General features: G+C 41.2%; 1 protein-coding gene across 1 annotated transcript in view; it reads left to right on the plus strand.

Annotated features, from left to right (window-relative positions):
• The first annotated feature begins 6,211 nt into the window (after positions 1 to 6,211).
• Positions 6,212 to 22,102, plus strand: part of UBE2N (ubiquitin conjugating enzyme E2 N) — a 36,474-nt gene continuing 20,583 nt past the window's right edge. Inside the window, exon 1 of the mRNA XM_077772179.1 lies at positions 6,212 to 6,422. Within this exon, the coding sequence (XP_077628305.1) occupies positions 6,393 to 6,422 (30 nt within the window). The 5' untranslated portion in view covers positions 6,212 to 6,392. The remainder of the gene's footprint in view (positions 6,423 to 22,102) is intronic.

A 22,102-nucleotide genomic window follows, 5' to 3' on the forward strand; every position in this document is an offset into this window, starting at 1 on the left:
AGGCTCCACACTGTCATTGAGAAGCCTTACTTGGAGCTGGAACTCATGAATTGTGAGATCACTACCTGAGCCAAGACCAAGAGTCAGATGCTTAACTGACTGAGCTGCCCAGGCGCCCCAATACCTGGTTCATTTTATTTTGTTATTTTTTCAGTGTTTATTATTTTTGAGAAAGAGACAGAGACAGAGAGACAGAGTGCAAGCAGGGGAGGGTCAGAGAGAGAGGGAGACACAGAATCCGAAGCAGGCTCCAGGCTCTGTCAGCACAGAGCCCAACGCGGTGCTCGAACCCACAAACTGTTTGATCATGATCTGAGCCGAAGTCCGACGCCTAACCGACTGAGCCAGCCAGGCGCCCCGAATGGGGGGAATATTAGTAAGCCGAAATTACTGCAGACTCAGAGCTGTGTCCTCCAATGAGCTTTATTAGTAATGAAAGCAATGTTCTGATCTCCATCTCTTTCAGTTGGTTGCAGTTTCAGGAGGGGAAAGGGGATTTTATTTATTGGCCTCCTCAAAACCCAACAATCTGGGATTCTGAACATTTGGGCCAACTTAAACACAAATAATCGGAAATATCTAACATTTGGACCAGAAAATTAGAAGAAGCAGGAGGAAAAATACGAGTTTGGGGGTCAAAGAGGATCTAGAAAAACAGGAACAAGAACAGGATAAGTCAAGATTCCCACTGCAACTGTTCTGTTTTCTTGAGTAGACCAGGTAATATGAGATAGTGACTCTCAAACTTTGGGCCCTTCAGTAGTGCCTGGGGAGTTGGTTAAAAACACAGACACGCAGGGCCTGTGACTTATACACAGAAGACCTTGGGTGGGGCCGTGCACCTGTATGTTTAAGCAGCCTTTGAGGTGTTTAACCCTCCAAAGTTTGGAACCTCTGCTCCAGAGTTTATTGGATCCCAAGTCATTGTTTTCAAAGGCAAAAACGCTCCTCAAAACATTTCTAATCATTCTGGAACCAGGTGGGCAGTTTCTGCAGAGAGCAAGCAACACAACATAAACGTGTCAGAAACCAGTAGGATTGAGGGAGATGGGTGCTGGCTGGGGAAAAAGAAAGGTCAGGGCACACCAGAAGGAGAGAAACGCAGGGACAGTTTAGCTGGCAGGGTGAGTATGCAGTCACAGGCCGAGTTATGCAGTGACTGAAGCCTGAGGTTCCGGAATGCCAACAGTGCCTTGAGAACCTGAAAGGGTGGCGCACATTTGCAGGGAAGAGAACCTTGCTTCCAGAGTTTCCGTTCCAGCCAGGCTTCCGGCCAAATGTCTTGAGTCACGATCCCCTGGAATCCTGTTTACACTAGGAACTGGTCCGAGAAAGATCTCCCCTCCCCATCTACCTTTATAGACATATGGTGGAGTCAACTTTGGGCTCCACAGGCTCCCTGTGGGTGAGGTAACATTCAAAAATGCTTTGTAAAGCATAAGGCATTAAACAAAGGTAAACCTTGTTACTCTGATTCCCCTGGGTCTTGTCTTTCCTGATGGCCTCCACCATTGTCTAGTGTTCTTATGACCCTCCATGACCCCACTCAGCTCCTCCTTACAGGCGGGCATTGTGTTGGTTAACAGTTTGTAAGTGCTCAGCTATTTACATTGAAGTCTTGAGTATGAGGCAGCAGGCATTATTTTCTTTTTTAAAATGGTGTGCAGCTTTTTCTTCCTCCCCCACCCACTTCCTCCCTGACTGTGTTCATGAGCTCTCTTCTCACAGATACTCCTGTCTTGATCGCCCACTAAAGGGCTTTCTTATGCTGCAAGAAACAAGAAGGGTACTTGCAAACAAATATTTCTGCCAGATGACTCCGCTCTTGAGTTGAAACAGGGCCTCTATTAGAGGTGACTGATCTACCATATTCCAAACTCACCTTCTATTTTGTCTCTGTAAAGCACAAGGTGGCTTGTGGAAAGAAAAAAAAAAAAAGAAAAAAGCCGTTGCCCTTCAGGAAGTTGAAAAGTTTAGGGGTGGGCATAAACATCCTGTGCTTTCGGTAAGCATTCACTTACTGATCATGAATCGATGTGACCTATTCTCAAAGCGGTGTTCATTTTCCTCCTATAGTTATTGGTTCATTCCCTTGACAAATATTTTTTGAAAACTATCATGTAGTAGGCCCTGAGCTAGGCCCCAGGGCTACACTGGTGACCAAAATGGAAGAGATCCACAACACTGAAGAGCTGAGGTATAAATGTCCCAAGATATTACCTGCAAGGTAAATAGTACTTATGTATCTGCTATTATAGGACCAAAGTAGCAAACGTGCAATATTTGAGGGTAAGGGTGGGAAAGGCACAGAATGCAATAAAATCGTGTTCTGGGAGCTAAGGCTTGGCATGGAATAGAATCTCTCTAATTCCTCCAGCACAGCATTCTTGCTTGGTCCCTCCCTACATTATAATGCAAAGGTACTTGTAGTTGGGAGTCCTGGAGGGAGCAGAGACTGGAAAACAAAACAAAACAAAACAAAACATAGTTGAGAGTGAGGTCTGACAAAAAGGCAAAGAAAATTAATTAGCTAAGAATTCTGCCTAGTGGTATTCAGCTTAATGGAGCTATCTGGTCACTCTAGTCCATACCGTGGACCAGCAACCTTCGCTGAGTTTTGAGTGTATAGTATCATCCTTGATCAGCATTGAAAGAACCTTGAATATCTCTTAAGACTGTCAAAAGTAGTGAATTGGATTATTTAATGTTTTAAATAGGTAACACACTCGCACAGTTCAAAATCTTAAAGGTACAAGAGTAGAAGTGAAATGTCTTTCTTTTACTTCTGTTTTCTAATATCCAACACCCCTCTTCTGAAGGAATTGATTCAGTTTGGTGGATATCCTTGTTTTACCTACAGTTTATGGATGTAATAAGGAGGATTCTTGACTAGATTTCTAACTTGAGAATAGACCTCCTCTTGGTCCTGTGGCAACCTGTCCTAGATTATATATATCCTGTTCTACGGGATAGACATGAATCAGAAGTTCAGATTTTATTTTCCAGATGAGTAGAGTGTGAGTTGTTCTCAAGGGGGAAAAGAATGGGAAAAACAACTAGAAGAGACATGAAAAAATATATTTTAGTATTAATACTCTCATGAGTGTTTCATGCCATCAAACAGCCTCTGCCAAACAAAGTTATACTGTCAAGTTTTAAAAATCTTGTTTCCTAAGGAAAACTATACCTGGTTCTATCATGATTATAAACACAATAGGCCTTTTTAAGTGCTACGTAGGGTTCATTTACACATCACAACAGTCACATGTGTGTACATTTTATACGTAAAGAAAATCAAAGACAGACAAGCTAGGCAAACGTTAAGTTTTCAAACCTAGATCAGGGCTCCAGAGCACTCACTTTTAATTTGTGTGATACTCATGATCTATCCTTTTTTTTTAATGTTTTATTTATTTCTAGGAGAGAGCGACAGCGTGAGCAGGGGAGGGTCAGAGAGAGGGAGTCACAGACTCTGAAACAGGCTCCAGGCTCTGAGCTGGCAGTCAGCACGGAGCCCGACGCGGGGCTCGAACCCACGAACCGCGAGATCATGACCTAAGCGAAAGTCGGACGCTTAACTGACTGAGCCACCCAGGCGCCCCACTCATGATCTATCCTTTTTTTTTTAATGTTTTATTTATTTCTAGGAGAGAGAGACAGCGTGAGCAGGGGAGGGTCAGAGAGAGGGAGTCACAGACTCTGAAACAGGCTCCAGGCTCTGAGCTGGCAGTCAGCACGGAGCCCGACGCGGGGCTCGAACCCACGAACCGCGAGATCATGACCTAAGCGAAAGTCGGACGCTTAACCGACTAGGCCACCCCGGTGCCCCACTCATGATCTATCCTAATAGACAGTAGCCAAAAGAAGGCACTTGGCAACATTTTTGGTTCATCCATTCTTGTTGATGTTTATTCAAAATCTTTTATTCTCAAATTTTAGGATCCATCAAAATTAGTCATTTAAATGCAGATTCCCAGACCTCGCCACTGACTTAGAGAATTAGAATCTCTGAGGGAAGGGCTTATCCTAACCAGCACTTGGAATCATAGGCAGGTGACACTAAGGCAGGTGGCTGTAAGCATACTAACAAATGTCGTACCTATGACAGCTTGTGTTTTCCAAAGTTGGCCACAACCACATCTTCCATCACACACATACCGGGCTGGTTTCTAGAATCTCTCCACTCCCCTTTCAAGAGGTGGAGTCCACGCCACATACCTTGGAAATTGCGTGGGTTCTTGTGATTAGTCAACCAATAGATTATAGTGGGAGATGCAACGTGACTTCCGGGGCTAAGTCAAAAAAGATGATTTGGCTTCTGTTTTTGCTAGCTGGAATACTGCTGGAACCTAGCCACCGTGTACTCAGAAAGGCAAAGCTGCCCCAGGGAGAGGCCCACTTGGAGAGAAACTAATAGCCAGCACGAACTTGCCAGCTATGTGAGCCATCTTGGAAGTGGATCTAGGCCCAGTCAGGCTGCCCAGGCTGACACAGCACAACATAGAGCAGAGATGCGCCTTCCCTGCCAAGCCCTGCCCAAATTGCAGATTCAAGAGCTAAGTAAATGACTGTTGTCATTTTGAACAGTAAGGTGGAACTGGTTTGTTAGGCAACAAGATAACTGGAAGAGCACACGTCTAACCTAACGTTCAGGCTGCTTTTCTTCCTGTCAGGGTGAATTCTCCTGGCCCTTCTCTAAAATATCCTGAAAGTATCCTTGTCCGATGTTATTTATTATCCCAGATTCTTCGAGTCACAGAACCATTCATTTCAGGCTTCTGGTTATGTGAAGTTATTATTGCCACTGAGGCTCAGTTTCTCATCTAAAAAGCACTCGTAATAAGAGAAGCTACCTTATGAACCTTATAGTTCGGATGAGGTAATCCATATAAATAATTTTGCATTGTGCCCAGCACATGTCTTCTTATCATTTTTATTAGGTTTCTTGCACTCATAGTCTCCATTTCTTTGATGCTCTCTTATCTATCTACATATAAATAGATGCAGATACAGAGATATATAATTATTATTTTTCTTGTAGTCCAGTGCCATTTCACAGGCTATTTCCCATGCCTGAAATGCTCTTCCCTACCAGGTCAGTTGGACTCTCATTTATCCTTGAGGACTCTACTTCCCCTTTGGGAAACCTTCTCTGTCAACCAATTAATGCCTCTGCGGGCTCAAATAGCGCCTTGGAGCAACCTCCATTATACCCCTTAACACGATGGGTTGTAATTAAGTGTTTACAGGTACTTGTCTCTCTTCTCTATTGGATTCTAAGTTACTGGAAGGCAGTCAGGCTCTTTGTATTCTCATCCCTCAACACAGCACCTGGCACATCTTTATTCACTATCTACTGTCTGTGCTGTGCTAGGAAACACTATGGTTAAGCAGTTAAGGGGTCCATGTTTTGGGGGACATGCCTGGGATCAAAACAGCTCCATCTCCTCCTGCATAACCTAGGAAAAAGCTAACGTTTCTGAGCTTCATTTGCAAAGTGGAGATTAGAGACATCTTCTTAAGGTTGCTGTGAAGATGAAGGAGAATAAAATCTGCGAAAAACCTATCCCATAGCAAGCAAGCAATCATCAGGATGTCACAAAATGTTTCCCGGACAATCCCATTTTCAGGTACCGCCACTCTAATCTTCCTTTAGAGCCTCGAACTCCATGGGTAATCCCTCTTTTAGGGATTACTCTGGGCTCTCTAATCCTGTCTTTGGTCATTCTTCCAGCTAGCAACTCTGCGCCTCAACCACTAGGTCGGGGCGTTCAGAAGCCAGTTCCCTGCCCCCACTCTCTCCAAATCCCTTCTTTCAGCTTGCCCCGGGTTTTAAGGGGACCGATTTACGTGAGATTTAAATATCAAAATTAAATTTCAAAACTCTCTGGCTAGGGTTTTCCTGGATAACTTCAGAAACCCACATTTACGAGTTTGGCTACTGAGTTCCGGTCTTCCACCTCCCCACCCCCTTAAAGGAAGGAGCCCGCGACTCAGCTTCACCGCAGACTTTCCCGCAGCGCCAACTGCGGCAGCGCGCTATGCTGAAACGTTGAATGAAGCAAAAAAACTAGCGGATGAATGAATGGGCTGCGTCCGCGTCCGGGCCTCTGTTACGTCGCTCACTAGTGCGGGCGGGGCGCCGGCTGCGCAGTCCCAACATCGCGCGGCGAGCTCGGCCACGAGCGCCAGAGNAACGCGGGCGCGGGGGCCAGGTCCGAGGGAAGCCCGCCCGCGCGCGAGCAGGGACTACATTTCCCGAGGGGCCTCGGCGGCGGCGGCGGCGGCGGGCGCGGCAACGTTCCCCGGAAGTGGAGCCCTGGACTTCCACTCGTGCGTGAGGCGAGCGGAGCCAGAGTCGAGACCAGAGGCCGAACTCGGGATCTGACAAGATGGCCGGGCTGCCCCGCAGGATTATCAAGGTAACCGCCCAGGCCAACCCCCGGCTCTGCGCTCTGCTCTTGCCCGCTCGGCGGACCCGGCGGCGCGGTTCCTCGCTTCCTCCGGTCCGCGGCCCGCGCTGGGAGGCCCGAGGGCAGAGCGGAGAGGGTCTGGCCGCGGCGGCAAGGGAAGTCAGGCGCTGGGGAGGGGGCTCCGGGGAGACTTCCGGCCGCGGTGGGGTAGCCGGGCGGCGGAGACCGGGGGATTCCAGGTGGCCGCCCCTGAGGCGGGGAAGGTCCGGCCTGCACATTGGCGGAGGGTGGGGCCGCTGGGTTGCGGGGCTTTGGTCGCGGGTGCGGGCCGGTGCGGGCCTCCGCAGTCTCTCAGACCACCCGGGAGGAGGCCGCGAGCGCGCGGGAATCGCGACGGGGCCCGGACTCCGGGCGGGAGCTGTGGCCCGACACAGCCCCTCATCCCTGGAGCTTTCTTTGGGGCCGGGCGGGAGCGCGGGGGTGCGGAAGCCCCGGATTCAGAATGAATGAACCAGGAGAGGGAGGCCGGGCGGGGCCCTGTGCCCCGGGAGGCGGCTCCGGGAGGGCCGCGCGTCCTGCAGCGGTAGGCACATGTCCGCCGGTGGCTGCTGGGGTCCGGGGACGTGGGGCTCCGCGCCCCGCTGCCCTGCCTTCGTGATCCCCTCCTTTTTAAATACGTTTCCGCTCGTTATCTCTGTGAAGTGATTTTACTCTGGTTGGCAAACTCTGAGAGCTGTTTCTGCTCAGAGGGAATAGTTTAACACAACATGGGGGGGGAGGGGCAGCGCAGGTATGGGAGACTGAAATCCTTTGCCTCTCGATTTTATGCACGTTTAATTTTAAACCGTTCTTAGGCTCTTTATAAATACTGTACTTTGACAAATGCATATGGAAGCATGAAAAATTCTACATTTGTTTTGTAAATTCTTTACATAATATCAGGTCCTCAGATGTGCGGTATTTCTTGCAGTGTACCAAAACAAAACCTTGGAAGTTGCTTGTCATTTTTAGTGAAAATTTTAGTTGGATCTCTGTATTGCTCAGTATGCGTATTAAAGTGACTCGCTTGCAACATCGTTTCCTTGGCATAGCCTACTTCTAAAGTTTGCGGGGAGATGTATACCAAGCTCAGGATCTTGGAAGGATGATGTATTGTGTAGTTCTTCGTGCAATTGCACTTAAATATATCTGAGATGGGGGTGGGGTGGAGATGTTTCTAACCTAAAGGTGCTTGATTTGGAGAAATAAGACATTTTATATGGTAGAAATTCTTAGAAATCAGAGAAGTAGCATAGATTGTCATGGTATGCTGGAGTTTAATAAAGTGAAACTTCATAGTGCGAAATTTGTTGTATTACGGACATGTCTCAGATTCTGTACAATACAGTTTAATTGCTGTCTGCACTGGATGGTTCTTACAATGTGGGTTTGCTCACATGGCCCCAGTCATGTTTACTGAGGCCCAGTTGAAAATGAGGGATAGAAGATTCCCCCATTAAAATTTTTGTGTTCTGTAATGGGGTTATCAACTACATAGTACAAATTGATATTCAAGATAGTTTTCTAAAAACACATAATAAATCAAAAGTTTAACATTTTCTCCCCAGTTTTGCTTGATTCTGGACATATTCTGCAGTAATACGAAAGCTTTGGATGGAAAAATAAATTCTGTGAAACCTTGTTTAATGAAGTTACAGAAATGATTTATGACAATGAATTGAAGTCCTCATAATTCAGTTTATTTGACACACAGTAATTGAGTTTACACTATTTTCATTTTACTATTTTAACCAAGACATTAATAACTCATATGATCTTAATTTTACAGTATCTTGTTGATAGCATATCTGTAATAAAAGGCGACTTGATTTGGGTTTTATCTTTTGAAAGTTAGGTGGTTTTACTTCAATGCCTTTTATAGCTTAGCTTAAGAGAACTATGTTCGCCAATCCCTAGGAACGATTACAAGTTTTTAATGTTTTTCCTAGTGCCTGTTCTTGTGTTACGTATATTTCCCTGTACTCAGTAAAAATATTTTAATTTATTTCTAATTTTTAAAAAATTTACATGCAAGTTAGTTAGTGCAATAATGGTTTCAGGTAGAATCCAGTGATTCATCCCCTACGTATAACACCCAGTGCAAAAATGTTTTTTTTTTTTATTAAAAATAGTTTATTTTTTAAGTTTGCCTCCTCTCTGTTAACCACAGTGGTGGTGGAAGACAGCTATTAATAGGATGCTGTTTACCTCCAAATGGTCATTATTTACATTTGCAAAATTCATTTTATTTTTAAGTAATCTCTACACTTATGGGATGTGGGGCTTGAACCCATAACCCCGAGATCAAGAGTTGCATGTTCCAGGCACCCTTACATTTGCAAAATTCTTGGACCATTTGATACTTGCAGATCTTGATCTTGTGAAGTAGACTATCGTTTATAGTCTAGAAATCCATTCAAATGACATTCTTAGGGCTTTGAAACTGGCAAGAGGCAGAACTTGGATTTTTACCCAGTGTGCCCTTCCCCTGCCTCTTATTATAATGAAATTACATAATGTATGTCAATGTACCTTGACAACTGTAAATAACTATGCAAAATATAGGGTGAGTTTTTGAATTACTTTTCATCATTTACTGTCCCACTCAGATTCCCCTATACAATCCACTAGGAAATTCTCTAGGCACTTAACTTTCAAAATATATCCTTTATTTTAAAGTTCATTAAAAATTTTTTTACTTATGTTTATTTTATTTTTGAGAGAGAATGACAGAGTGTGAGCAGGGGAGGGGCAGAGAGCGAGGGAGACACAGAATCTGAATCAGGCTCCAGGCTCTGAGCTGTCAGGACAGAGCCCGATGCTAGGCTTGGCTTGAACCAAGAGATCATGAACCATGAGCTGAAGTCAGAGGCTTAACCCAACTGAGCCACCCAAGCGCCCCTAAATTTTATTTTGAGAGAGAATGTGTGTGCATGCTCTGTGCAAACACACATGGGAAGGGCAGAGATACGGGGCTCAGACTCAAAAATCATGAGATCAAGACCTGAGCTGAAATCAAGAGTCAGACGCTTAACCTACTGATCCACACAGACACATTTTATCAGACACATTTACTCATCTCTCTGAAACCACTTTTCAGTTCCATCATTTGCTGCCTAGTCCACTGAGTTTGTCTTCTTAGCAGCAGCTAGTGCATACCTTTTATTTAATTAATTAATTAATTAATTTTTTAATGTTTTATTTATTTCTTAGTGAGAGAGAGACCGCGTGAGCAGGGGAGGGTCAGAGAGAGAGGGAGATACAGAATNCCCAAGCGCCCCTAAATTTTATTTTGAGAGAGAATGTGTGTGCATGCTCTGTGCAAACAGACATGGGAAGGGCAGAGAGAGAATTCCAAGGAGGCTGATACGGGGCTCAGACTCAAAAATCATGAGATCAAGACCTGAGCTGAAATCAAGAGTCAGACGCTTAACCTACTGATCCACACAGACACATTTTATCAGACACATTTACTCATCTCTCTGAAACCACTTTTCAGTTCCATCATTTGCTGCCTAGTCCACTGAGTTTGTCTTCTTAGCAGCAGCTAGTGCATACCTTTTATTTAATTAATTAATTAATTAATTTTTTAATGTTTTATTTATTTCTTAGTGAGAGAGAGACCGCGTGAGCAGGGGAGGGTCAGAGAGAGAGGGAGATACAGAATCCGAAACAGGCTCCAGGCTCTGAGCTAACACAGAGCCTGATGCGGGGCTCGGACCCAGGAACCGTGAGATCAGGACCTGAGCTGAAGTCGGAAGCTTAACCGACTGAGCCACCGAAGCGCCCCTAATGCTACCTTTTAGAATACAGATCATGTCACTCCTCTTCTCAGAACTCTACAAAGGTTTTCCATCACATTTAGAATAAAATCTTGATTCCCTCTTCCCTCCCTTAGTTTCAGGGTCTGCTTTACATCTGCCTACCCCTGAGATCATCTGCTTCTCTCCTTGGATCACTTCACTGCAGCTATACTGTTCCTTTGCTGTATACTGAACAATAAAAGCCTATGTTTGTTCCGGTCACAGGGCTTTCCTTCTGTTTACTGCATTGCTTGTTTTGGCATATTCAGTTCTTGGCTCATATGTCACCTTCAGAGAGGTCTACCTTAACTATCCCAAAACGGGGTTTTCCTCTCCCCCTCCCCTGTAGTTCTTTATTCCCATTATTTCCCTCTCTTCTATATAGCTGTTATCACTATTTGAAGTTATATTTTATACCATTTATTTCTGCTCCTACTAAATCTCTATGAAGACAGGGATTCTTAGAAGACTTGGGCATTCCTCTAATACCTAGACGATATGGTAGGCACTGAACTGTTGGTCGAATGAATGAATGTGCTTTATTCAGTCTCTGGAACTAAGTTTTAGGAGAGTTATTCTGTATCATAATTTGACATGGTTATTGCTTAGTAGATTTTATCTAAACCAGTGTCTATGCTAAAAGTTAATCTCTAATTCATTAAAAAGTAAGTCAATTTTTTATTTTGTCAAATAGGGAATACACACATAGAGCATAGCATTTGAAAGGTTCTAAAAGGGTACATGGAGAATATTCAGACTCTCTCCTCTGTCCTTCAGCGTTGAAGTTCCCCTGCCCAGACAACCATTATTTTCATTGTGTATTCTTCCAGAAGGACCAGAGAGACTTACTACATGGATAGTAGGTTTATTCCCCTCCTCCTGATGCTAATACCGTAGTCTTTCCCCCCCAAACCAATACATCTTTGAATTGACTCCTTTTTTAAAGGGGTTCTTTGTGGAACCATGTGGTTAGACCTTAATTTAACAAATTGCTTATTGCTGACTTTTACATTGTCCCACAAATTTGCATGTAAACAGTGCTGTAATAGTCTTATAGTTAGAGGTATTTTGTACACATGTTAGTTACAGTGAATCTTGACAGTTCCATGTTTTGCTTAAATTTTTAGAATTTGTTTTTTTCTCTCTTTGCCTCGGCTTGAGCTCTTTTAGAGTCTCTCAAAGTGACTGAGCAGTTAAAGCTTAAAATCACATTAAAAGGTACCTAAAGGGGCGCCTGGGTGGCTTAGTCGGTTAAGCGTCCGACTTTCGCTTAGGTCATGATCTCGCGGTCATGGGTTCGAGCCCCGCGTCGGGCTCTGTGCTGACTGCCAGCTCGGAACCTGGAGCCTGTTTCAGTCTGTGTCTCCCTCTCTCTCTCTGACCCTCCCCTGCTCACGCTGTCTCTCTCTCCTAGAAATAAATAAAAACATTAAAAAAAAAAATAAAAAAAATAAAAGGTCCTCTTTAACCTACTCATCATAAAGAATTACAGTTATTTTGGGGGCAGATAAATGAGACTTGTAGTTGTGGCCTTGGTCAAAAATTTATTTCACATGACTTTAAGAGTGCTGTTTTCTTCGGTGCCTGGGTGGCTCCATTGGTTGAGCATCTGACTTTGGCCCAGGTCATGATCTTGTGCCTTGTGGGTTTGAGACCTGTGTCAGACTCTGCTGACAGCTCAGAGCCTGGAGCCTGCTTCAGATCTGTGTCTCCCTCTCTCTTTGCTCATCCCCCACTCATGCTCTGTCTCTCTCAAAAATAAATACTAGAAAAATTAAAAATAGAGTGTTCTTCTGTCTTCTTAAAATAAATCATGAAAACTAAAATATAGCCCTAAGAAACAGTAGTTAGCTTACCTGAGGGAGTTGACTTATTTGATTAAAACCTGGCAAACCACCTGCTCAGATTTGATTTTCACCACACTTTCCTAGAATTTACTCTTCTGTTGGTGAGGTTTAGTTCCAGATTTTTAAAAACCTCATATGATCTGACTCTGAATTTAGGCTTGAGTTCTGTATACTTTTTACTTTAATAATTTCGATTTTTAAAAATTCAGATATTACTTTTTCCCTATCACTATTTATTTTCCTTATTTATTTTTTGAGAGAGAGACAGACAGAACATGTGCATGCATGTGTGTGTGTGAGCAGGGGAGGGGTAGAGGAAGAGGGGGAGAGAGAATCTTAAGCAGGCTCCATGCCCAGCTCAGCCTGAGTCGAAATCAGGGGTTTGGTGCTTAACTGAGTCACCCAGCCCCCACCCCATCACTATTTAAAAAGCCGCTAATTTGCTCATTTGTTATCTATTCTAGTAGAAAAATGATTTAGAAAACTTGCCCTTTTTTTAAACCTTGAAAGTTTGATAATGTTTTTTCCCCGTTTAAAAAAAGTCATGAGATTCTTACATGATGAGGATGTACTTGTTATATGTAATTAAAACATCCTTAGGAAACTGATAAGCTTTTAGAGTAAAAATTTGACCAGAAACAGTGTGGCTCTTGGCTCTTTTGGTGGTTGTTCCAATTTAAGACTTTTCTGGCCATCCTAGGAAGATAAGCCTTATTTTCGCATGTAAATTATGGGAATTCAGATTTTTTTTAAGTTTATTTGTTTTTAGAGAGCATGCACATTCTAGTGCTGGAAAGGAGCAGAGAGAGAGAATCCTAAGCAGGCTGTATGATGTAGAAGATGCCAAAATCGAGTCAAGATGTTTGACCAGCCACCCAGGTGCACCGAGATTCAGATTCTTGAGAAGCTTATTTTTGAATCATCTTGGTCTCCATGGATTCCAGGTTAGGAATCCTTGGACTACTTTTGGTAGTGATTAAACTTTCAGCCTATAAGGATATTGTTTAATATACTGCCTAATATTTTGATTATGAAATGTGGGCATAATTGAACAGAAATTAAAAATAGTATTTTTTTTTTTAAGTTTATTTTGAGAGGGACAGAGCGAGCATGAGCAGGGGACGGACACAGAGAGGGAGAATATGAAGCAGATTCTGTGCTGTCACTGCAGAGCCTGATGTGGGACTCAGACCTACAAAACTGAGGTCATGACCTGAACCAAAATCCAGAGCCAAACGCTTAATTAATGACTCAGCCACCCAGGAGCCGCCGTGTTATTTAAGCTTCTCTATGTCAAGCATTTTCTTCAGGTTGATTGGCTCTCCCACAATAGAAATTGAGTTTTGTCAAATTATTGAACATTGCCTGAGTATCCACTATGCTAACTAATTATGGCATCAGAAATATACATTTGCTTTGCAGAAGTTCTTAGTTTTTTCCACACTTGTGACCACTTTATAGGCATAGAGTTTTACACGTTAGAGAATGCCCATCGTTTCCATTCTCTGATGAGTCTGTAGGCAAAGAAGTTGATAGCTAGGATTCTGCTTACAAGTTGGTATCTTTGCTTTTTTCCCCTATACCTTATAGGCTGGTTTACTTGTGTGTAAATGGTTTTAAAAAGAAAATAGGTTGTGCTACAGATTCAGGTAGTATGGATTGTATTCACAATTTAAATCTGTTATCATGAGTTACAGATACGTATGCGCTAGAGAACTAAGGAAACAAGGAGATGAGGATAGCATCCACCAGGGGCTTTGGGCATTACAGTTGTAATCAGTTTTGATTCAGAGGCCTAATTACTGTACAATTTCACTTTCTAAAAACAATAGGTCTGAAAGCCATAGTACATGTAGTAATTCATATCAAGAAATACTCCTTTTCTGTATGAAAAATGAGTTGGACTTTTATATAGTTGAAATTTTCTTTGCAAATTTAGGGTATGAAAGACATCAGCATGAATATATAAATTAGGAGATGGAATAATAGGGAATCAGTTAACTTCACCTGAAATCTTAGCAGCTTCTAAAAATGCTTCCTAATTGAAGTGGGTTTTTAAAAAAAAAAAAATGTTAGTTTTCTTTAATTTGTGGATTAGATAATGATGTAAGATCACCATAGTCTGAGAACTGCCCTAGCATCTCTGGTGGCAGGAACCATTATTATGTGATTGGATGAGCCCCCAGAGAATCAACAGAAAGACTTGCTATCCATTCTTTCAGAGCTATACCACACTATTCAGGGTATTGTATATTCGCTAAAATCCTGTTTGTGGCTATTTTAAAATCCCCTAAGGATACTTAAAAATCAAAATTTTTATAATTCTGACTTGGCCTACAAGTCAAATGTTTCTAAATTATTAGGATTTAGCTATAAAAGTACTTCTATCTTGTTTATTATAAGTAAATAAGTAAATGTAACCTCTGTGCCGAACTTGTGGCTCGAACTCATGACCTTGAGATCAAGAGTTGCATACACTATTGACTGAGCCAGCCAAGTGTCTCTAAAGTGCTTTCAGACATTGGTTTCAGAATCTAATGTTGATATATTTTGCTTTTTGGCTGTCGCGTGTTCAGATTTTCAAACTCCTTCAGTTTTCAGTATGTCTCTCAGTAATTTGGTCTCTTTTTGGCATATCTGTTTTTTATTTTCAAAGTGTTTACAATCTAAGATTTTAAAATTTTTAAAGATTTATACTAAGGAAAATGTTGTTCCCATAAAGTCTGTGTTTTTATGACCCTTAATGACATTAGCATCCACTTCACCCCCTTAAAATAGGTCGGGGCAAAAGTGACTTTAGTGAGCTATTTGGAGCCTAGTGCCAAATTTCATTTTTCCATGACATTGCAGTTTGTCTGCCTTTTTATTATCCTTTTTAAAAAATCCATTCTTAAGGCATGTTTCAGTTCAATTAAATGGACAGTTACAGAATGCATAATAGGTATTTAGCTCTAAGCCAGGTGAACAAGAAAGATATCCCTGTCTAATGGGAAACACAGTCATGAAACAAGAAATGAAGTGAGGTGCATTGTGAGAGAAGATATACATGAGATTTACCCTAGTCTGAGGATCAAGGAAAGTAAGGATGAAGGAATGTTATTAAAGTTGAAGAGAAGGAGGGAGTGAAGGCTTGAAGGAGAAAGGAACAGAGAGAAAGTGCACAAAAGGTATAGTATATTCCAGAAATCCAGTATGTGTGATGGATAGGGTCTTATATAATTATCAAGTTCCCACAAGAAGTATTACTGTCCAGATATTAAGTTTAGAGAGTTGGCATCAAGAACTGTTGGGCAAAGAAAGTATTGTTGAGTTTTGAATTGTTAAATTCAGACTTAAGGTATGAACGAATCATTCACCAGAGTCCAGTGTGGTGACTGTTCTTGAAGTGAGATTGGTCATACAGTTTTTATTATGTACGGAAGACAGCTTTTATTGAGCACTTACTATGTATGAGGCGTTACTCTAAGCATGTTACATGCATTCATTTATTTAATTCTAACAGCAATCCTATGATATGGATATTAGTATTAGTCCTGCATTAGACATACAGAAACCTGCACAGAGGGTTTCAATGGTTGATGGAGCTGTGACATGAACCTCAGCAGTCTGAAACTAGACTGCAGGTGCTATAGATGGAAGGTGCTAGAGCTTATCTGCCCCTAGTTAATAACTGGCACTGTATTTTTTATATTTTATCATTTGGACAGAGGAAGTAGAAAAACATGTTCATGTGCAGTCTAAGTGCTCAGCTTTCTTCTTTTTCATTAGAAGTCTCCTTATTGCAATTTAATTGGAGGCTTTTGCACAAGTGAGTCTTGTTTAGTCATCGTGTCACTTAGGACTGAATGCCTCTGGTCTGGGGTGGTATATTCCTCTTCTGAATCCTTGGATTTGGTCAGTTTGGGGTTTGGTGGGAAGGAGCTAAAGAAAAGCTATTCCCCTCTTTCTTGCTATTTCTTACCAGGGAAAATACATTTGAGGTATCACTGCATTAGAACGTAGTCTCTCTAATGTTATTTTAAACAGTATTTTTCACCCAGGGGCGCCTGGGTGGCTTAGTTGATTCAACATGCAAATCCTGATCTTAGCTCAGGTCTTGAGTTCTGGGTCATGAGTTCAAGCTCCGCGTTGTGTTGGGCTCCATGCTTGGAATGGACCTACTTAAAAAATTTTTTTTTCACTCATTAAGCCTAAAAATAGATTAGAATTATCTTACACACATTTATATATTAAATTGAATTTTGTGTTTTCAGCCCAGGTTATTTGTATCTGACTTAGTTTCCTCACTTCCATTTGGAGAGAGTAGGGAAAAGTGCTGTTTGAGTATAACTCCCCATACACACCTGCATATACTATAATAATATAATAATTCTTGTTGTGGCTTTTTAGAAAAGTAATTTTTCACAGTTGGAGGCACAGTGATTTACAGCTATAAAGCTTGATGTTTCTTGCCTTTAAATGTGAAAGAGCTATTCCTGTTAAGTAACATTTTCTTAAATAGAGCATTCTGTCCACCCTTTCTTTCTTGGTGCCCTTCAGGAAGGAGTTAAACTGAAAGTGCTGAAAGCTCCATTCAGGCTCCTGCGCCAATACAATTGGACATCAGTGAATACTTGGGCCTATTTCCTGTCAGAATCTTCTGGTTTCATTGGAAAGGCTGCTGGTGTATGGGTGGTAGGAACTAGAAGATATTTTCTGTGAACACTTGTTTATAATCTGAGTTCATGGTTGTACATCAGAATTAACTGGGCCATTCATAAATTTGACATATACCAGCCCAGCATGGTTTTTGTTGTTGTTATGTTTTAAGCTCTCCAGATGGTTTTTATGGGCACTTTGCAGGAACAATGGCCTTGTGTGTAAAGATCGGTAGAACGTGGGGGATACAAGATGTAAGTAAAATCACATAGCCAGGGCCTTTTCATTTGTAGAAAGCGCAGGCATCAATGGAAATGCCAAAGACCTGACAGTCTAGGGGTGGGGAAACCTTCAAGATTGGTTTAGGGAAAGAGATTTTTAGAGGAGTGGTATTTGAGCTCACATTTGAAGGCTAAGTAGAAAAGTGAGGCGGGGGGTGTGTGGAGAGTAGAATGTCATTTCAGGTTAGGCGTCTCGAACTCCAGGAAGACACTTGAGCAGTGCTAAAGCTGTAACGTGAGTCAGCACTTCCTTGCTTGGACCACAGACACTTTAAATGCAGTCCTAAATTGAGATTTTTTTTTTTCTTCAGAAGTCTAGTTTATGAATGTATATTTGTTATAAATATTCAATTAATATGCCAAGTATGTTCTATAATAAAATTAAGTAATACAGAGAATTATTTCCTCTTCATTTTCTTTTGCTATTTCGATCTTCAGTTCATAGGTAGAATGGCTAAAATCTTACTGAATATGGAAGGAAAAACCTAAATGCTTCATTTATTTTTTTGAGATACAACTCACATTCTATAAAATTCATCCATTTGAAATATACAATTCAGTGGTTTTAATAATTCGCAAAGTTGTGCACCCATCACTACTAATTCCAGAACTTTTTCATCACCCGGAAAAGAAACCCTGTGCCCATTAGCAGTTACTATTCACCCCTTCTCCCTCAGCTCCTCTATTTTCTGTCTCTGGTTTCATCGGTTCTGGACATTTCATGTAAATGGAATCATAAAATACGTGGCTTTTTGTGTCTGGCTTCTTTCACTTAGCATGTTTTCAAGGTTCATATTGTAATGTGTATCAGTACTTCATTCCCTTTAAAAATTTTTAGTTGAAGTTATCTCAGTTAATAACTTTTAAGAAATGAGAGTGCTGAATGTAACAAAGCAGTAGTTTCAGCAAATGATCTGTGTTTATTCCCCAAATCTAGTCACATTTGAAACCTGCATTGCTTTAGAACATTTAAGAAATATTCTTGAGCCTTCTATGCTATTATTTTTTGTTTTTTAAATTGTCAATGGTAGTAAGTCTTTATCTTTAAAGATTAGACTTGATTGCTGGACTCTGAGAAAATTAAGCCCATGCTGGTGAACAGTGGTTAGGGATCAGCACTGACTTTTATTCTTATTTCAAGGATTAAGAAACTTTATGACCTTGGCCAAGGCACTTTCCCTGGGCCTCAGTTATTTCTAATTCCTTTTAAATTTATTTTTTAGAGAGGACGCAAGCAGTGGAAAGGGGCAAAGGGAGGGAGAGGGAGAATTTTAAGCAAACTCCATGCCCAATGAGGGGGTCGATCCCATGACCCTGGGAGCCGAAATCAAGACTTGGATGCTCAACTGATTGAGCTACCCAGGTGCCCTTCAAATTCCTGTTTGTTTATTTTATTATTATTTTTTAAAATTTTTTATTTATTTCTGAGAGACAGAGACAGCATGAGCAGAGGAGGGTCAGAGAGAGGGGGAGACAGAATCTGAAGCAGGCTCCAGGTTCTGAGCTAGCTGTCAGCACAGAGCCTGACGCGGGGCTCGAACCCACGAATCGTGAGATCGTGACCTGAGCCCAAGTCGGATGCTTAACTGACTGAGCCACCCAGGTGCCCCACAAATTCCTGTTTTAAAACTTGGTGATTATGTGATCACTTTGGGCAGAATTTAAAACAGTGAGAAAAGACTATGGTTGCATAGTCCTAGAACTGATTTTCCCATTTGGCTTTTAAACTGGATCTTAGGAAATCCCCTGCTCCTCCAATGTAAAATGCTGAGTAGTATTCTGAAATAAATGTATAGTTTTCCAGTATAACTAATATGCAGGCCTGTATCCTATCAGCATTGATAGTTTTAAAACCACTTTATTTTTTTTTCCTTAAATAGTTTATTGTCAAGTTGGTTTACGTATATCACCCAGTGCTCATCCCAACAAGTGCCCTCCTGCATGCCCATCACCCCCCTTCTCTTAAAGACACTTTAAATGTTTATGTTCTCTTGGGGTCTTCTTGGACCTTTTTTCTCATTATTTATTCCCTTGAACATATTTATTTGCTTTACTTGGTTTCAGTCTACATGGCTCAATTATTCCAAAATCTAGTGTGGATTTTCAAGTCTTTCCAGCTGCCTACTTTTCTTTCTCCCACTTAGATGTCTTGCAGACATTTTTTTTCTTTCTTTCTTTTTTTTTTTTTAATCTAAATTCTAGTTAAATAACATACAGTGTCAATATTGGTTTAAGGAGTAGAATTCAGTGATCACTTGCATATGACACTCCACAGCAAGTGCCCTCTTTAATGACCATCACCATCACCCATCTAGCCCATCCCCCACCCACCTCCCTCCATCAGCCCTCAGAGTTTTCTTATTGTTAAGAGTCTCTTGTGGCTTGTTTCCCCCTCTCTTTTTTTCTTCCTCCTTTCCATATGTTCATCTGTTTTGTTTCTTAAATTCCACATATGAACGAAATATCAAATGGATATTTCTCAAATATCCATTTGTATATGTATACCACATCTTCTTTATTCATCAGTTGGTGGACATTTGGGTTCTTTCCAGTTTGGCTATTGGCTATTGTTAATAATGTTGCAGATATTTTTAAATCAACTATTTTTTTACAATGAAATGTATTCATATTGCTGTCTCCCCTCATGTGAGTCAGCACTTCTAGTGTTTCTTCTCTTTCTTATGTCACCATTAACCCAGTTGCCTGAGATTTACTCCTCCTCTTCCCTCCACTTGTTCCTTTCACATTCAGTTTGCTATTAAGCCCAGTTGATTTAGCCTGAGAAATGTCTCTGGTAACCCTTTCCTGTCTTCTCTCTTTCCAGTTGTCTTTGTGGGCCTTTATTCATCCTTTCCTCGTTTTTGCAATAATCTCAGAACTCCTCTCTCTGTCTTCATTCTCTTCCCATTTTCCACACCATCACATTGTAAAAACATTGATGTGCTCATGTGGCTCTCTACTGTATATAGGATGAAGTTGAAACTTTTTAACTTGGCATGTACTACTTTTTCACAAGCTGGCCTTTCATCTTATTGGCATCTCCTTCCTGTCTCCCCTTTCTTAAACAACTTCTGATAGTGATAGTGATACTGTTTACCAGCCAAAGTGATGTATTTTCTAGCTTCTGGATTATGCGGTGTTTGCAAGGAAGCATCCCTCATCAAATGTGACTGCCCAGCATTCTGTGTTGTTTGGGTTAGTTTCCTCTGCTCTTCTGAGAATGTTCTTAGTAACAAGTAGATTGTGGTTTAGAACTAGAAGTACTATTTTCTGTTATTTCTATAAGTTCCATGAAAAGAAAATCAGGGATAAAATTTAAGTCCTTTGCTTTATTTTCTGGGATCCTGTTGAGGTACTCTGGGAAACCCAATGTTGGTCTTGCTGAGTCATTAATTACAGTGAAAAAATATGTTAAAAATTTTTTTTTTACAAGTAGAGATTGTATATACTTAAGGTGTATAGCATGATGTTTTTTGATATGTGTATACCTTTTGAAGTGATTACTACAAACTTGTAAACGTAGGTCTTAGTTCCCATAGTTATTTTTTGTTGTTGTGGTCAGAACACTTGATCTATTCTCAGCAAATTCCAAGTCTGCAGTGTGGTGAATGTTGTTACATGTGATAAATTAGGTCTCCAGAGTTTGTTCATCTTATAACTGAAACATTTTACTTTTTTAAAAAATTTTACTCTTTGATTCACCATCTTCCCTTTTCTTCCACATTCTTTTTTTTCTTTTTTTAATGTGTTACTTATTTTTGAGAGAGCGATAGAGACAGTGTGAGCAGGGGAGGTCAGAGAGAGGGAGATACAGAATCTGAAGCAGGCTCCAGGCTCTGTGCTAGCTGTCAGCACAGAGCCTGATGCGGGGCTCGAACCCGCGAACCGTGAGATTATGACCTGAGCCGGAGTCAGACGCTTAGCCCACTGAGCCACCCAGGCATCCTTCCGCGTTCTATAGCCTCTGTGGTAACTACTGTTCTACTTTGGGTTTTTTTGTTTGTTTCTTTTTAAAGATTCCACACATAAGTGAGATAATGCATATTTGTCTTTCTGTGTTTGTCTTAGTGTAACTTCATTGTCACAAATGGCAGGATTTACTTTTTTAGTTTTTTTTTTAAATGTTTTTTAAATTTATTTCTGAGAGAGAGGCAGCGTGAGCAGGGGAGGGTCAGAGAGAGAGGGAGATCTAGAATCCGAAGCAGTCTCCAGGCTTTGAGCTAGTTGTTAGCACAGAGCCCGACGCAGTGCTCCAACCCACGAATTGTGAGATCATGACCTGAGCCGAAGTCAGACACTAAACTGACTGAGTCACCCAGATGCCCCTTTACTTATTTTTTTTAAAGGTGATGAAAAATATTTTAATTTGCTCTTTGTAACCATTAGAAAAATAAAGTATCTGGCACTCCCTGGGTCAGAGAGTTTTAAGCACCATATATACTTTTTAAAAAGCCTGTATAGATCCTTGCTCTGATGGTTCATACACATAGATACTAGCCTTTTTGTTTTCTGTTGCTTAATTGATAATAATGGATTAGTTATAACAGGGCTATAAACAAAGGTGTTGGAGAATTCCAGTCCTGGCCCCTCATTGTAGGGATTACTTTAGCAGATTTTCCTGTATTAGGATGCAGTGGGACCCTGACTGCCAAGAACCCAGTCCTAGTCAGTGAGCAGGTTTTTGTTTCCTGTGCCCCACAGTTATGTATTTAAAAAATGCAGCTATTTAAGTCTACTGTCAATGAAAAAGGAAAGTAAAACTAGCATATGTTCCCTCTTATGAGTAATCAAATTATAGCAATTTTAATATTCTTAGAGTGCACACACACACTTCTTTAAAGTACCCCTATATTTCTTGAGTTGAATCATCAGGCCAATTACGGTTATGATTAGGTATGTTAATTTTTTAAACATTACAAGTATTAGTATGTTGAGTGTCTGTTCTTTGTACTGATTATAGTTAATTTTCTCTGTTTATGGCACTGAAAATATTTAATTCTTTCTGCTTGGTGTATATCAGCCACTTCATTTTGCCATTAGCTGGCATATATAGTCAGAGAATAATTTAATTTAAATATTTG

This window comes from Crocuta crocuta, unplaced genomic scaffold (assembly GCF_008692635.1).
Source record: "Crocuta crocuta isolate KB4526 unplaced genomic scaffold, BGI_CrCroc_1.0 scaffold216, whole genome shotgun sequence".
NCBI lineage: Eukaryota > Metazoa > Chordata > Mammalia > Carnivora > Hyaenidae > Crocuta > Crocuta crocuta.